Below are 17,824 nucleotides of genomic sequence, written 5' to 3' on the forward strand. Positions count from 1 at the left end.
TTTTAGAAAGCAATAAAAAAGCCGTCCCAAACGAAACCTAAGATTTCGTTCATGATAGTTTTCTATTTAGTTTACTTTTTAAATCGCAAGCATAATTTTTATTTGTTCATCTTTTTTTATTATTTTCAAGAAATTTTTCCTCTAGGAAGTTGTTGCTTTCTACAACACCTTTTAAAAAAGTTAAAATAGACTCAAACAGAACTTAAGGTTTCATTTGGAATAGTTTTCTTATTTTCTTAAAAACTGTTGTTTAATACAAAATTTTTTTAAAAGTAGCAGAAAAATAGCGACAAAAAAGTGAAAAACTATCACAAATGAAGTCTAACTCAAATTTATCACAAGCTTTAGAGGGTTTAGTTAGACTTAATTATAATTATTTAACCCATTTAACACAATCATTCAAAAGCTTCATCTCATTTTGGGGAAAAATTATTAGGTCCTCCCACCTGGCGTAGAACTACGTCCTCCCACCGCCAAAAAACTCGGTTTTTGCTCGGTATTACTATGTATTATTTGGTAATAACGAGGAATATCATCATGTGAAGACCAATACCGAGTTATACAGAGCTATACCGAGCAATACCGAGTTATACAAAAAAATACCGAGTTTTTTCTAGGAAAAACTAGGTATTTTTTTGTATTGCTCGGTATTGCTCGGTATAGCTCGGTATAACTCGGCATTGGTCTTCACATGATGATATTCCTCGTTATTGTTTGGTATTGCTCGGTATTTGCTCGGTATTTCTCATTTTTTAGCGCGATTTTAGCTCTGGGAGGACGTAGTTCTACGTCAGGTGGGAGGTCCTAATAATTTTTCCATTTTGGGACACTACTTGTAAGCTTAAGAAATACAGTGAGCTCAAGCTTACTTGTTTTTATGCTATGCACTATAGCAATCTTCCCCATGCTCTTTTAATCTGCTTCTTTAGGCTTTGTTAGAGATAAAATATTTGTACAGAGTAGAAAAGGAGGATGTTTTGAATGACGAAGAAAGAGGATATTGTATTATATTTTTCTCTCTTATATCAAATGGACAAGGCCAAAGACTTATTTATACGTGTACAAAGACTATTCTAGAAACATTACATGCATTAAAACAATCAAGAACAACGTTTGAACTATGCTTGAACCTTATTAAAAAATTATTCCAACCATGATTAAACCTTGCTCGAACAATCTTTGAACCTTATTTGAAAGATTAAAAAATGGTTCAAATTTTCTTGTAGCAAGTAATGTGATGTTTAATGTCATTCTAGATTAGTGATTAAAGCACGAATTATACAGGAAAACCTACATACCCAATTGTATAACATCACTTATCTTGAATAAAGATAATGATTAAAAAATAGGTGAAATTATTGGGAATGGATGCCGTCCAGAGACGAATCAGAACGGGCCACGTAACCTGTTTGTTGTGTGTCGTAGCTGTGTATCGGATGATGTGGCGCGCTGTGATACGCCTCCGGACGGTCTGGTGTATGCATATAATTATTTCTTGAAAAATAGAGACAATTATTGAGGAACTTTATTGTACGTTGATCAGAAGCGCCCTGAAGAAGTGTTGGGAAGAAAGGTCAAGGAGCTTCTTATTTAACATGATTTTTAGCAAGAGTTACCAATCCTATTTCAATATAACATTGTTACTTTAATCTAAAATGAATTTAAGGGTATATTTATATGACCAATTATAGCTATTATGTATTTATGTGACATATAATTAATGTCAATTTTCACAAAATTATTGAACCTTTTATTCTAAATTTATATTTATTATGGTAATAAAGTTATACTATTGTTGCGGGCTAGAAATTACGCGGCGATAGATATTTGATCCTACGTCTTAGCGTTGTATGTATAACTAGCACACACAGAGAACACAAATAATTTTTTACGTGGAAAATCCTTGAAAGGGAAAAAACCACGAGGCCTAGCCCAGTTGAAAATGGTTCTACTAGGTTTTGAGTTGGTTACAAAGGACTGAATCACCTCCAGGGGTGAACAGATTACAATCAATTACTTAAGAAAGACGTCGAGTCTTCGATCAAACGTGAATTTCGATGCAGATATGAATTATAAATTTTCAAAATTAAATTCAGGATCATGCAAACTTTGATTTGAGGTCCGATTTCGCTCCTTTTTAAATTTTTTATGTTCTACGATCCTTATGCATATTAGATATTAAACTTGCTCCTTAAGCAATTGATATCTGTCGGCGCATGTGAGGATTTTGGGTTCGTCAAGTATAAGTTTTGTAAACTAATTTTACAAATATTTTCTAAATAAAATGAACTAATGACTACAGGAAGATCCATCAAGTGTCCGTTTTTTCAAAATTATATATTCCGTAAGTATATAGAAAAAAATTATAATTTCTCTTTTCTTCATCGGTTTTTTTCTCGAAATCATTCTTCATCTTTATCGACTTTTCCTCATTTCTCGTTATGAAAAATTTATTGAGATAAAATCTAAAAGTACGAAAATTTTGCGATAGTTCATTTTAAAAAGTGCACTAATCCTAAACCCTAATATTTAAACAGATAATTTCTGGATCAGGTCGGTCAACCTGACAATATGAATGCGTGTAAAATTCAAAATCTCATTGAAGTGAAGACACCACCTCCGGGCTCCTACAGAATTATTTCTCCGGTGGACGCGCTGACGGGCTCAGCCCAAGGTCAAAGCTCACTTTTTGGCCTTTCTCTTTATCGTTTGGCATTACCGTGTGGAAAGAAAAGCCGGCGATTTCTTCCCCCAAAAACAGTTGATTCAATCGTACCCGTCCCTTTCTTGCGATGCTGAGGTATGAACGGATTAGGTGGTGGCAGCTAATTTAATGTAATAAAGATATTTTAAATTTGTTAAAATTCTGATACTAAAGTCTTCTAACATCACAATTTTTCCACTGATAATCACTCCTAAATTTTGACCTCATTCTTGGCTTTCGAAGAACAGACAAAAAGTTTTTGTTTTATGGTTTTTAATCTTTTTAATCTAAGTCCTTCTGGTTAGTTTCCTGATTTTGCGCATTCAAATTTGAAGTCGGCAACACAGTTGAAATGGAACTTACCGAACAAGTGGATGACGGCATCTTGTCTCTTCCGACTGATGAGTGCTTTCTGCATAAGGTTGACGTAAGGCTTATTGACTTCATTGATTTCTAAAATTCTTTTGTTTGAAACATTTTGACGGCATTCTATCATACGTTTTCTCTTTAAAATCAGTTTAAATCATCTTTCGATGTAACCAATCTCATTAGCCAAGCCTGTCCATTGTTGCTTCAGATTCATGGCAGCTCAATGGCAGGGAAAATCCCTTAAATGTCTTCTCATTCTCTTCCTTTCTTCTTTACTCATTGCCGATTCATCCATCTCCGACCCTCAACTCGAGGCCTTACTGGCTTTTAAAGCTTCAATAAGCGATGATCCTCTTGGTGCTTTGTCGAATTGGACAAGCTCTATTCACCATTGCAATTGGACTGGAATCTCTTGTGATCCTACCTCAACTGCTGTAGTTTCTATCACTCTAATTCAGATGCAACTGGAAGGTATCTTATCTCCATTTCTTGGCAATATCTCCACCCTTCAGGTCATTGAGATCAGCTCAAACAAACTATCTGGATCAATTCCTCCTCAGCTTGGGCAATGCTTAGAACTTACCGAGTTGGACTTCTATGATAATCAACTCTCGGGTATAATCCCTGCTCAGCTTGGAAACTGTAAGAATCTTCAGGCCTTGGATCTGGGTTCTAATGTCTTAGAAGGAAGCATCCCAGAGAGTCTCTGCAACTGCACGTCGTTACAAGGATTGGGTTTTGACACTAATAATCTCACTGGTTCTCTCCCTTCTTGCATCGGAGATTTGATTAATCTCAAATTCTTCAAGGCTAGCACCAATGGCTTAGTAGGTTCCTTCCCTCCTTCATTTGTTAGGCTGCAAGGTTTGGAAATTCTAGACCTCAGTGACAATCATTTATCAGGAATTATACCTCCTGAGATTGGAAACTTCTCGCATTTATCCATACTCCAACTCTTCATGAACCAACTTGAGGGGCCAATTCCAGCTGGGCTAGGCCGGTGCACAAACCTCACACTCTTGAACATCTATAGCAATAAGCTTACTGGTGTCATTCCTGATGAACTTGGAAATCTCGTCAAATTAGAAGCTTTGCGGTTGTATGACAATTGGTTGTCTTCCACAATTCCCGCATCTCTATCTCTTTGCAAATCTTTAGTATTTCTCGGACTTTCTCAAAATTTGTTAACCGGATCAATACCTGAAGAACTTGGTTCTTTGAGTTCACTTAAAGTTCTAACTCTTCATGAAAATCAATTGACAGGAGAGATTCCTGAAACATTTGTGAATTTGACCAACCTCTTCTATTTGGCTCTCAGTTTCAACTCTTTATCTGGGCCACTTCCTTTGGACATCGGATCATTGTATAACCTGGAGAAATTAATCATTCATACCAATCAATTTACAGGACCCATTCCACCAAGCATCAGCAACTGCACCCATCTTGTGAATGCAAGTCTGACTTACAATAGATTTACTGGTGTTATACCTTCAGGTTTGGGTATGTTGGAGAACCTCACGTTCTTTTCACTAGGAAGGAGTTCATTGTCAGGATCTATTCCAGAAGATTTGTTCAATTGTACCAAGCTTTCCGTTTTGGATCTTTCAGAAAACAATCTCACAGGATTTCTGAGCCCTGCTATTGGCAAGCTAAACAATCTAAGAAAGTTGGTTTTAGGCTACAATTCTTTTTCAGGTTTCATCCCTCCTGAGTTAGGAAAACTTAGCATGTTGTTGGATTTGCAACTAGGTGGTAACAACTTATCAGGTCAAATCCCTTCAGAGATTTCAAAATTATCAGCTCTCCAGGGGCTCTCTCTTGAGGCAAACTCTTTTGAAGGAGCAATTCCTGAGCAAATCTTTGAGCTTAAGAATCTGAATGGCCTGAGGATTCAGTTTAATCAATTTTCTGGTAGAATTCCAGATTCTATTTCCAATCTCCAGTCACTTCAATACTTGAATCTCTGTGGAAACAAGCTCAACGGTTCCATACCAAGATCCATGACCAATCTAAATCAGCTACTGTCATTGGACCTGTCCCACAATCTCTTAACTGGTCCTATTTCTGGATCATTGGTTGCTGGCTTGAAGAACTTGCAGATGTATCTCAATCTGTCACACAATATGTTTGTTGGTTCTATACCAAATGAGTTCAGTGCATTAGAGATGGTTCAATCCATAGATATTTCAAACAACAATCTCTACGGGAGCATTCCTTCAGCACTCCAAGGTTGTAAGAATCTACAATACCTAGATCTTTCTGTAAATATGCTATCTGGACAATTACCTGTGACTTTATTCCCATATTTACAGCTTCTTACAACTTTGAATATATCATACAATAATTTGAGTGGTGAACTCCCACCCAGCATAGCTGCCCTGAAACAGCTTACCTCTCTTGATGTTTCTCATAACGGGTTAAGTGGTGGAATACCTGAGAGTTTGGGAAACCTTACAAAATTAAAACATCTTAACCTTTCATTCAATCGGTTTGAAGGTCCTATTCCAGACATAGGGATATTTCAAAGCATAAATGTGTCCAGCTTGCTAGGTAATCCTGCACTTTGTGGTTCAAATCATTTCTCTTCCTGCAAGAGTAGAAGCCGCAGGTTCTCAAAGAAAGGACTTATCATTGTTGTCGCATTGTCATCTTTCTGTCTGCTCTTTTTGGTAGTGCTGGCTATCCTGGTCCTTAAACGACGGCAAAAGCAGAATCCAAGCCCACAATCTGACTTGTATCTTAAATCGGAAGCTTCATTTATTCCTATATTGAAGAAGTTCACTCGAAGTGAGTTAGAATCAGCTACTGGGTTATTTAGCAGTGAAAATGTGATTGGTAGCAGCAATTTGAGCATTGTCTACAAGGGCAGGCTTGAAGGCACTGGTCAGATTATAGCTGTAAAGAAGCTGAACCTTATGCAGTTCCCCGTCGAGTCTGATAAGTGTTTTCTTACTGAATTGAGGACTTTGACTCATCTAAAGCACAGGAATCTAGTCAGGGTTTTGGGTTATGCTTGGGAATCTGGGAGGCTTAAAGCTCTGGCTTTGGAGTTCATGGAGAATGGCAATTTGGAAACCATTATTCATGATCCGGATGTATGTCGAAGTAGATGGAATCTTTATGAAAGGTTAAGAGTTTGTACTTCGATTGCCAGTGGATTAGAATACTTGCACTCTGGATATGACTTCCCCATTGTTCACTGTGATCTCAAGCCTTCAAACATTCTTCTAGATAAAGACTGGGAAGCACATGTTAGTGACTTCGGGACTTCTCGCATGCTTGGTGTTCATTTACCCGAACAAAGCAGCAGTTCCACTTCATCAGCATTTCAAGGAACCATTGGATATATGGCACCAGGTAGTTTTTTTATCCCCTTTCTATGAGTAGTTCTGAATGCATAACTTCATAAATATGTAAAGATACACAAAGTGCAAAAATTCATTTTTATATATTTCTGATTGATTATCTTTTGCTATTGAAGAGTTTGCGTACATGCCAAGGGTGACCACAGAGGTGGATGTATTTAGCTTTGGAATAGTTATGATGGAGTTCTTCACCAGGAAAAGGCCAACAAGGATTACAGAGGATGGTGTGCCGCTGACCTTGAATCAGCTTGTAGAAAAAGCCCTTGATGATGGATTTTGTACTGCTCTTAGCATAATAGACCCTGAAATATATCTTTCAGGCAAAGTGGAGGAAGAGAAGGCTGTTGGTGTTCTGCAACTAGCCTTGTCGTGCACAAAATTCACTGCCGAGGATCGTCCAACTATGAAAGAAGTGCTGTCATCTCTGCTAAAGCTTACTGATGTATAAGTGTAGAGGACAAATTGGTTGCTGGTATACTCTCTCCAATTTTAAAGTTGATGTTTTATCTATTCTTATTTCTTCAGTTTCATCCTATTGCGGCCAACTTCATCAATCAGAAACATCATTTTATAGTATTAAAAGAAAGGTATTATTGTACAAAGTCTTGAGGTAGCGTGACGTTGGAGTTAGTGTTAGAGCATCTATAACGTTAAAAAAATAATATTTGAACTTCCATATCAGTTGTTGCATCCTATTATGTTAGGCAATCTTATTTGTGTGTCTTATTATCACTAGACAGATTTGGTAAAATGATTTGTGCATGCCATATTGTTCCTAAATAGATTCTGATTTATTTGTAATTGCTACTTGATTAAGGTATGCATATTCTTCGTTTTATATGAAAGTAATAATTTCAAAGAAATACGGTGTGACAATATTTACAATCTGCTTTGTGCTGTAATTCTTAGTGGTTTTCATTATTGGCGGACCAGATAGACCGTTTCATCTTGACTATATCATCTTAGGTTGGATGCATCACAACCGCACACTTATTGTGACTTGATTCGAGTGCCATGAACCAGAGAAGCTTGGGCTATTATGATTTGTTTTAGAGAGAAGCAGATGTGATGTATATTAATTAAGAGCAAGCACTAAAATAATTCAATGGGAAGGCAATGTTCATTTCATCGTATGCCCTTAAAACAACTTCAACATGATATAGAAACACATCCAATTCTTCTTGAAAGCAATATAAACAACGCAAATTCATAAGCTGACAGTGATAACACATCGTACTTAATAAAACTCAAATAAAAGCACAAATCAAGCCTATGTTTTCATCTGGTTTGTAGCATGCTTAAGATTATATGATACATGACTTCATGCTAAACAAGATTTACTCACTAACTACAAGAGTAGCTTATTATACATGAGTAACTCATTACAGCCATTTGCAAATAGAACCCATTGAAAAGTTAAGAGGATCCTTCAATGCATGCTAAACAGGATACATGTAGAAACTTTTTCATCTTTTTGCTGTAATTTTCTTGGTCAACTTTTGCTCTTCCATTTTAAATTGACCTGATCAAACACAAATTTTATAAATCTAGTATCAAATTTTGGCTGTGTCAGACTCAAATCGATTGAAAGACTAGGTTTTTATATTGAACAACCAGCCTTTTTGGCACTCTCTCAAATTAGAGCTTTAGAAGGGCAAAAGATCAATCAATTTAATCTCAATCAAATATTTTCATGTGACGTACTTTTAATTTGTTTCTTCACACCCCTTGAGCCACAGTAGCTTTCTCTCGATTGCCTTGACCTCCAGCTAAGGGCGTAAGTGAGCCGAGCCGGCTCGCGAGCAGGCTCGAGCTCAACTCGTTTATAGGCTCGCAAGCCAAGTTTATCGAGCTCACGAGTCGAGCTCGAGCTCGAATTCACTAAACGAGCTCGAGTTCGAGCTCGATGAGGCTCAGCTCATGTGCTTGTGAGCCTGCTCAAATTGGTATTTTAATATTTTTTAATAATTAATATTTAAAATAGTCAAATTTATTATTAATATTTCAAATAAAAATTACATAAAATTTAATCATTACTAAAACAGTGAAAGTTTCAAAAAAATTATATATAATTTAACATCTATTCCAAAATAAAAATGCTACAACTTCAATAAAGATATAAATACGTTTGCAACTTTAATCCTTACAAAACAGTGAATATTTCAAAAAAAAATTATATAAAATTTAAATAATCTAACAAAGCGGCAACATTAATTACATTAGAGGAGATATACAGGCTTTTAGTATTTTCCAAAGCAACAGGCTTCCAAACCGAGCGGGAAATAGGGTGGAAAAACAAAAACAGGAATGAAAATCGGGCAGGAAACCGGAAAATCTGGGCGGGAAACTGGGAAATCGGGAAATTGAGCGCCTCAATGAGCTCCTTACACTATCACGAGTTGAGCTCGACTTGAGTTCGAGCTCGGTATTGGACTCGCGAGTTGAGCTCGAACACCCATTGACTCGAGCTCGACTCGACTCGTTTACACCCCTACCTCCAACCCCCTACCATCCCTTGCCTCTGTCGTAACCATTGTCGGGGATCACCTAGGAGTCGCAGACCACCGCCACCTCCTCCATTAAAAATTTATTTCCTTTCTACGTATTCTAAAACCCTTCAAATTTTGTTTGAAATTTTTTTTCCATATATATATATATTTGTTTGTACTCAAGTATTTTTATGCAATTCCTATATTTTGTGTGTTTACTCTTGTAATGTTTGGATTTCAATTCTATTTTATACAATTTGTCACTTGTCACTTTATATATTGTGCGATTTTTGTTTCATATATACGTTAATTTGTTATTTCATAGTTCAATAGAAAGTTAATGTCATATTTTAATATATTATTTGGTTGTTAAAAAATCAATTTTAATCTTTATTTTCACTTTACATAATTTTTAAATTTTAAGATTTACGCCTCAAAATGCTTTGAGGCATATGCCTTGCCTTACAGATAATAAATCTCTTAGTAACCAATTGTGCAATTTTAAACCTTGAATTATAATTCTAGGCTATCCCATTCTAGATATTATGAGTTGATTGCTCCACTCTGCTTGATAGCTCCAAGATATCATCAAGAGCTAGCTAAATTGAGCTGTCATTCTCCCCATGCCCACCTGTAAATGGTTTGGTGATGCCATGTCTATGTATAAAGTAATTCACCTTCTTGATGATAGTGCACAAATTATTAAAAGAGGACTTAAAGAACTAGAGATGTCAAAATAAAACTATTAATTTAAATATCGTACCACTAGCCACTGGCTAGGAGATCTGAGATATTATATTAGCCCCACTGGCTAGGAGATCTGAGATAGTATATTTCAAGAGGTTGAGTTGGGGTCACAAAATAAAGTGATGCCCATGATTTGTACCATCGCAAGTAAGTCACCAACTCTCCTTTGTTGTTACCTTCAGATGAATTTACTTGTATCATATACGCACGTCAGGTGCTCCAAAGTTCAATTGATACTTGGAGGTAATGCATCCAATTGGTGTTCACCATGCCACTTCATTCTACTTTCTGAAATGTTCATTCGATTGGTTGAATAAAAAGCATACATGATGCAACCAAACTATCGCAATGATGAAGTTTGTTTTGTTATTGGACATCATTTGGGCAATGTCGCGTGACAATTTCCTCGATTCGCACGTCGTTGCATCGGGATCCTCGTTGATCTCATCGCGCGACTTTAATTGATCAAATTGATAGCCACTTTTGGATATTGACGACTTTCCAAACGCAACGGCGAAATACATTCTGCGGTCGGACGTCGTTTGGGCGACGTCAAGCGTCGATTTCGGGTTTCAGTTGTTCCTTTGGATTGATCTCGTCCAATTTGACTGTGAGGGGTCCCCTCTTAGGTGAAATCGACGTCTTGATTGCAACGACGCAGTCTGTTTGGCAATTGAAGGTCGTTTGACCATTCAAGTGATGCTTCGTGTTGAAGCACGCTGGTTTGCCCCTTTTTGAGCGTGATTTGATGTGTAGGGGTTAACAATCTAATACATCTACTCTCCTAACTAGGTCATTAGAAGGCCGCAGTTTTATGTGACCAAACCATCTAAGACGACTCTCTCTAAATCTTATCTTTTACTAGAGCTACTCCAACATTTTCATGTATATGCTCGTTTCATATCCCATCGCTACGAGTAAATCCACTCATCTACCTAAGCATCCTCATCTCTGCAACACTTAATTTAATATTATGCTTCTCTTTTAATGGCCAATATTTTGCACCAGAAAACATTTTAGGTTTCACCACCATCTTATAGAATTTTCTTTTAAGTTTGAGATGCCGTAGAAATTTCAAATTTTAGATATGCAGTAGAAATTATGAATTTTAGATATTCAGTGGAATAGTTCTTTATCTTGAAAAGTATGCTTGTTAGTCCAACTTATAAAATATTTCAAGATTAATATTCACTTATTTTTGTTTTCACCTCTGTGAATTAGAATAATGGCATGATTAATTTTGACTTTTGATTGACTTGTAAGTACCATAAGCATAAAGGACATACCGAAGGCATTGTTATTGCAACACATTAAAACAGAAGGGGCGTTTGCGCATGCTTCAACGACCATGTTAAACTTATTTTTTATTTACCAATTAGGTAACTATGAGAAGGATTTTTAGATAAGACTAAGAACTATGATTTTGCTAGTGGTTCAGGATCAGTAGTGGTCCAAGTACACTATAGATTGATTGCTGCTGCACAAGCACACAGTCATCCAACTTAATGAATGGAAAGTTATAGGATAGGATCTCAATCACCATTGAATGAGACTGGAAGCACATGGACTTCACTTACTAAGCCTCAATTATGATCAAGATCATGGAAATATACCCTTAATGCTTAAGTTCTGCTTTGTTAGATCTGCATTAACATCTGAAATGGGCATATCTGTCAAGATTATGTCATATGTATGCGTATAGTGTAGCTGGGCAACATGACTAATACTTCCATTCATTATAGTATTTATTACTATTTTGCAGTTATAAACTAAACTTACCTTTTCCAACTTCTACATATATAATGAGCTTGTTGGATTCGGCCTTTAATGCATTTTTCTTTCTCATTTAAATTCGGTTATCATAAAACATAAGAAGCTTATTTTAGTAAACCCATGAGTCATTGAGATGAGCCTATTTGATGTATTATATATATGATTGTATGTATTAATATTTTAATTAAGTGGTTATAGGATTGGTTAGATGTAAGGGTTGTGAAAAATGAATTGATGTAACTTAGAGATATTATCTAGTGACCAAGAGAACATTGAGAAATGACTAAATCTATTAATATTTGAGTCTTTTACATTGTTGGTGTTATCTCTTGTAATATCTAAAAGTCCATCGTTTATGAACAACAATAACATCAAGCCTTTTTCTCCACTACGAGGGGTCAGCTATATAAATCTTTTTTCGCCATTGTGTCCCGTTAAAAGTCAAATTCTCATTTAAATCTAATAAAGAAAGATCATTTCTAATATTTTCTAACCAAGTCTTTTAGGTCTACCTCTACCTTTGTTAACATAAGTCAAATTTAATACCTCAACTTTCCTAACCGGGTCATCGGAAGGCCTCCGTTTGATGAAATGATAGCATAAATTAAATAAAATATTTTGTATCATAATTGTTAAAATATTATTTGAATTAAGTTATCACTCTATTTTTTATCCTGCCCATAGTTGTTAGGTTAATAAAATGAGTTAGAAGAATATAAATCCCTTCAAATCAAATTATACAACTAATTTATTTAAAGGGTCGCCACAAATAGATTAATGGGTTACTATAATCATGCTTACCGTGTCTTGGGATGACCAACCATGTATATCTCTCTCGAGCATTTGTGGGCCAACAATAAAATTCTATAGGCCTTTGTTAAGTTTGTGGGTCACCATAAACTACTCAAGCAGTCTTTGTAAACTCGTAATCTGCTATGCATGGGCTAAAATTCTCTTTGCATGAAAATTATTTTTTGTTAAATTTCTTCTTATGAATTCTTTTCGAGTCATAGGGAAGTATTTTGATACTACCTGTAGGACTATAAATAAAACATTTTGAGGCTATTAGAATGCTTAGAATCACTTGCACAAAATTTCTCAAAGTTTATTTCAAAATTTCCCTCATTCAATTCTCTCTTGGCAAAACCAAGAGTCTTTTGGAGAGCCAAATTATTAGATAAAACTGAAAGATTGTCCTGTGACACAACTCCCCTTGGCCTATTGGTTGAGAGCTTAGGCTTCCAACTAAGGGGTCCAAGGTTCGAGTCCATGTGTATGCGTTGTGTGTGTGAGTTTGCCTTAAATGGCCTAAATGTCCCAAAAAAAAAGATTGTCCTGTGCAGATTCAATGTCTAAATGATCACATTGCTTGTCCTATTACATATGGCTTTGGCATTCACTCTTTAAACTAAGGATAGCTTCATCATCTGCTCATTTGTCCGATCTGCCTTCCCTATTTTAATTGGCTTTATTCCCTGCATCATTTTATGTAATTATATCTCTTATTCTACTTCATCACCTAACTCAATGGGATAAACTATCAAAGCCTTGCGGCTTACCCACCTCTGTAAATAACAAAGAAAGGTCCATTGCCCCCATTAATGGGCACTAGGAGAGCTACAATATAGGTGTAGACTTATGAGGTGTTCATAGTAAATGAACTGTACCAGTCTGAGACAAGGGGCCTACAGAAGCTCTCGGGCTGTTTCAAGCTTCCACATCAAGGAAGGAAACAAAGGGAAGGGAGCTGTCATCAACCCTGCAAATGTGTGGCTGGCTCTTAGTGAGTTGATTTTGTTACCAAGTTATATGTGGCTGGATTCTCTTGGGACCCGTAAACAATCTTAGCAGGGATGCTCTTGGCTAGCAGGCACTGCCATTGAGACATCCCTAGCTGTCATGACCCACCGGACATCAAATACTAACCAGAAAGCTTTGTACAGTATCAAGCATAAATGCATATACTAATATATCTTTTGGGGCCCTTTCTTTTCTCTGTAGGAAATGATAAGACTGGGAATCTAAGTTAATAATTTGAGGTTGGAAAGTTCACTGAATATCTCGTTTTTTTTTATCTTGATTGGCTGGTCACTGTACATCATTAACCAGAAAGATTATTCTGTGCAGTGTCCGAATGTGTCCGGAGGTCAATTCTGACACGCCACGTCATCCAATGCACTGTATATTGTGTGACATGATACATTCGGATTGGCCTCCGAACGCGTTCGGACACCGCGCGTAATAATTTTTCCATTAACCAGGTAGCATGCTCTGTTAAAAGCTGAATGAGCATAGGTTTGGACTCTGAACTGTGATGTTTTTCTCCAGAAAATTGAAGCTGCAATTTTTATACTTGTCAAATATGTTTTTTCAATTCGTAGTTGTCTTTAATTGAAAGGGCACTAAGTGGTTGGTAATCTTCATGCAATATCAAATTATCTAAGATCATGAATATTTTTTATGTCTTTTTAGGGGTGGATCCAGACCATTTTTTTAGGGTGGGCAAACTCTTGCGATTTGCAAATGCGAAGGCTGGCGATTGCGAAGGCGATCTGATCTTGCGAGTTGCGAACGATGGAACGAGAGGGCTTCGAGCCTTCGACTGTGATTCTGCGAACGATGGGAGGCGGGATGGTCACGATTAATAAATTGAGGGTAAAAAAGTTCTTAGAGTGGGGGCAAAATTCCAAAAAAGCCCTCTCTACTGAATATATTTCTATTTTCAGGGTGGGTATGTGCCCCTTGAAGCTTTCAATTTATGTTGATAAAGAAATATAAATAATTGGACTTCACGTTTGGACTTATGTTTTTGAGATGAATGTGTTCGGCCTTCGATAGATTAGACTCGGCATTGATTTTCTTTGATTTATCTCTCATTAAGGAAATATCTTCTCAGTCAAAGTAAATGATTCTGAATACAAGCTGTTATGATAAATACTATCTTGTAATCATGAGCATATAGGATTTCATTTTCTGTTGCCAACTTCTGACGTTTCCATTTCTGTTACTAGCCACTCTTGGGCTTGCAATCTTGTCTATAAATGTCTTACAAACGCGTACAAGCAATACAATTTCAACTTTACCAAAGGCTACTGTGGTATCAAAACTGTTTCACTGTAACGAGTAGATCCTCCTCATCGCCATTGTGATTAATTAAGGTTTTGTTTAGGACAGCTTTTTTTATTACTTTTTAAAACATTTTTTTAGTAGATTTTTTTTTTTGAAATAGAAATTTTGTACTAAAAAATTATTTTAAAAAGTGATAAGGAAGCTATCCCAAATGAAACCTAAGGCTTTACTTTTTAGATCGCAGCCATAATTTTTTTTAACCATTGCTTTTTTTTTTTTCCAAATAAATTGTACAAAAGGCGTTGCTTTTTATAACGGTTTCAAAAAATTACTTTCTCTACAGTTATTTTATAAAATAGTAAAAAAATTGATGGAAGGGATGAACTCATTAGAATAAAAGCAAATCAATTGTGAACATGTATTCTCTATGGAAAAGAGATTATTTTTGATAACTTATGATGAAAATTCAATCAATAAAATTTTCATTGAATTTTTCTAGACACTCAAATTCTATCGAACAAAATTATGATGAGTCATCTAAATCTTATCACATGATTAGAAGATCCAAAATTAACATTGTTAAGCTGTTGGGGATGAGGAGCAAACACCACAATGACGAAACAAACAAGAAAGTAAAAGACACCAAGATTTAATATGAAAAAAACCAAAAATAAGGAAAAAAAATCATGGAGCTATACCACAGCAATAAATCCACTATGAAATTGGGAGAAATAAGTACACATATCTCTTCTCTCTCACTCTCTTGTTTCTCTTCTCACATGCACCTTTCTCTATGTCTAATTATTCAAAATTCAAGAGCAAGCCAAGTAAAGAACTCCAATGGACGAAACCCTTCAGAAAAAACGAGAAATAAAACCATCCAGTCCATCTCGCAATGCTACGACGCCAATTTGGAGTGTTGCGGTGCTTGAACCTTTGTCTTGATCTATTGTGGCGTTGCATCTAGACCGTTGTGGTGCTCTACTCTTTGTTGTTCAACGATGGGGTGCTCGGGAACACAGCGCCAGGGTGTTGTACGAAAAAAAAAATCATGTGCAAAGCACCCCAACCAAAGCAAGGGGTAAACCCCCGCACCCCCCAGCAAGCACAACAAACTTGAGGTCTGAGACAACATAACAACATGATTGATCAACACAATCAAATTCCACATATAACATAAACCTCTCACAAAACTCTCCTATCTTATTATAAGATATCTCTCATAGCCTACTCATACAACCACCATGACTCAATGAGCCCTTAAAACCCTAACTAGAGATATGTCATTTACACTAAGATAAATGTCTTCCTTCAAAATAGCATTTAGGGTATTATTCCACTCTAATCTCATCATTATTGGATGCCACTAGGTGTTTTGAATCAAACATCTTAATGAAAATCACATTAATCAGTACAAAGCATGCATATCTTATCATGAAAAGTTTTCAACACCCATCAAATGACTATATTGAAACATTTGACTAGGCCATCAAATTTATAAATATTTGAATGTTTATGAGCATCAATATCTATAGAAAATGATATGTTTCCAAATTAGATGTTAATAATGTTGATTTGGATTTATTTTCAAATCAAAATAAATATTTATTTATAAAGCTTTAAATGCTCATTATTGTAATAGATTAGGGAATATATTATTTATTTAATTAAGTTGATTTGATTGATGCATTAATTAGAGGGTCTAATTATTATATAAATTAGGAATTTAATTAGGATTAAATTATTAAGCTTTTTTCTAATTTACTTTGGCTCAAATCTATAAATAGAGTCCTGGAAGTTGCTTTTGAGTACATGAGACAAAGAGAGAGCACATTGTAATTCCTGTTTGTTTCTCAAATTTAGTGAAATCATCATTCTCTCCCCATGGACTTAGGCATCTTTATCGAACCATGTAAATTGTCATGTTTATTGTATTTGTGTTGTGTGATTTATTGTTTCCACTGTGTGATTGTTTGCACAACAAGTGGTATCGGAGTTGGATTTCAGTGGAATTTTTGGCAATTTATTGAAAAACGAGAGTAAATCTCTAAGACGTGATCTAGTCATATCAAGCAACTAAAGGTTGTTGATTTTTTTGGATTATTGCTTAGCCGGATTTGTGCAATTCCAATGTCATAAGGAAGTTACGATTTGGTGGAAATGAAATCCAGTGGAACCATGGATACATCCACTTTGTCGGTGAAGAAGGCGTTGATTCATCAGGTGATTACACATCCCGTCAAAATTGATGTGACGAAATTTGAAGGCAACGGGAACTTTGGCATGTGCCGATATGGGGTGATGGATGCCCTATGTTCTTTGAATTTGGAGAAAGTTTTGGAGAGCGATGAACGTCCTAAGGAGATTTTAGAGAGAGATTGGCTCAAGATGAACCAGAGTTATTGTGGCTTGATAAAAAATTGCCTATTTAAGGAGATCAAGTATGGGGTGATGGAGGTTTAATTCTGCTGTGAAGCTGTGGAAGATTTTGGAACACAAGTATCTAATGAAGAGTGTAGAGAATCATCCCCATATGAAACAGTGGCTTTATAGGTTTCAGATGAGACATGAGATTATAATTGATGAGCATTTGAATGGCTTCATAAAGCTTTTGACAGATCTTTTGAATTTGTTATGAAGACAATGCGCTCCTTCTATTGAATTCAATCTCGGGTGAGTATGGAAATTTCACGATGATGCTCATTCATAGGATGGAGCTATTGAATTATGATGATGTGACTAATGTATTACTGAATCAAGAGTTTCGATGTTAGGACAAGGAGTTTGCAAAGATAAATTTAGCTGATGCTCTCACACTCCAACAAGAAAGATATGAGAAATAGAAGAATAAAAGGGGTGGTAGCAGAAAGCGGGGAAAGTCTAGTGGGCATAGTCTTGGGAAGAATCAATGTGCTTTATATTTGGAGACTATACATTAGAAGAAAGATTGCCTGAAGCTGAAGGAGAAGGGAAATGGAGTTTCCACTAAGGCTAACTTTAGCATGAAAGAACAAAATGAAGATTCAGATGTATCATTATATGTAGTTTTTCAGAGTTTGTATTTAGATGATTCAAGATGGATTTTGAATATTGGTGCTACATATCATGTTTATCCCACAAGAGAGTGGTTCTATACCTATAAGGAGCTTGACAGTGGTGTTATAACCATGGGAAATGATTAGGTTTCTCATAGAGTTGTTGTAGGGAGTATCTTCATCAAAATGCATTATGGTACTGTGAGAATGTTGATTTATGTGAAACATGTTCTTGATATTATGAAGAATTTGTTGTTTGTTGGGGTTTTAGAG

General features: G+C 35.9%; 1 protein-coding gene across 4 annotated transcripts; it reads left to right on the top strand.

Annotated features, from left to right (window-relative positions):
* The first annotated feature begins 2,781 nt into the window (after positions 1–2,781).
* LOC110108328 (LRR receptor-like serine/threonine-protein kinase FLS2) lies at positions 2,782–14,444 on the top strand. Of its 4 annotated transcripts, none has more exons than XM_028694725.1 (5): positions 2,782–2,800; positions 3,040–3,131; positions 3,282–6,430; positions 6,555–6,910; positions 13,920–14,444. In XM_028694725.1, exons 2-4 carry the CDS (start codon positions 3,079–3,081, stop codon positions 6,884–6,886), a joined length of 3,534 nt encoding a protein of 1,177 aa, XP_028550558.1. In that variant the 5' UTR covers positions 2,782–2,800; positions 3,040–3,078; the 3' UTR covers positions 6,887–6,910; positions 13,920–14,444. The 4 variants fall into 4 exon arrangements, with proteins under 4 accessions (XP_028550558.1, XP_028550560.1, XP_028550561.1 ...); XM_028694728.1 differs by having other exon boundaries at positions 2,785–2,800; positions 3,040–3,125; XM_028694727.1 differs by lacking the exon at positions 13,920–14,444 and having other exon boundaries at positions 6,555–6,968.
* Positions 14,445–17,824: the final 3,380 nt, after the last annotated feature.

Source organism: Dendrobium catenatum, unplaced genomic scaffold, assembly GCF_001605985.2.
Source record: "Dendrobium catenatum unplaced genomic scaffold, ASM160598v2 fragScaff_scaffold_542, whole genome shotgun sequence".
In the NCBI taxonomy this organism is placed as follows: Eukaryota; Viridiplantae; Streptophyta; class Magnoliopsida; order Asparagales; family Orchidaceae; genus Dendrobium; species Dendrobium catenatum.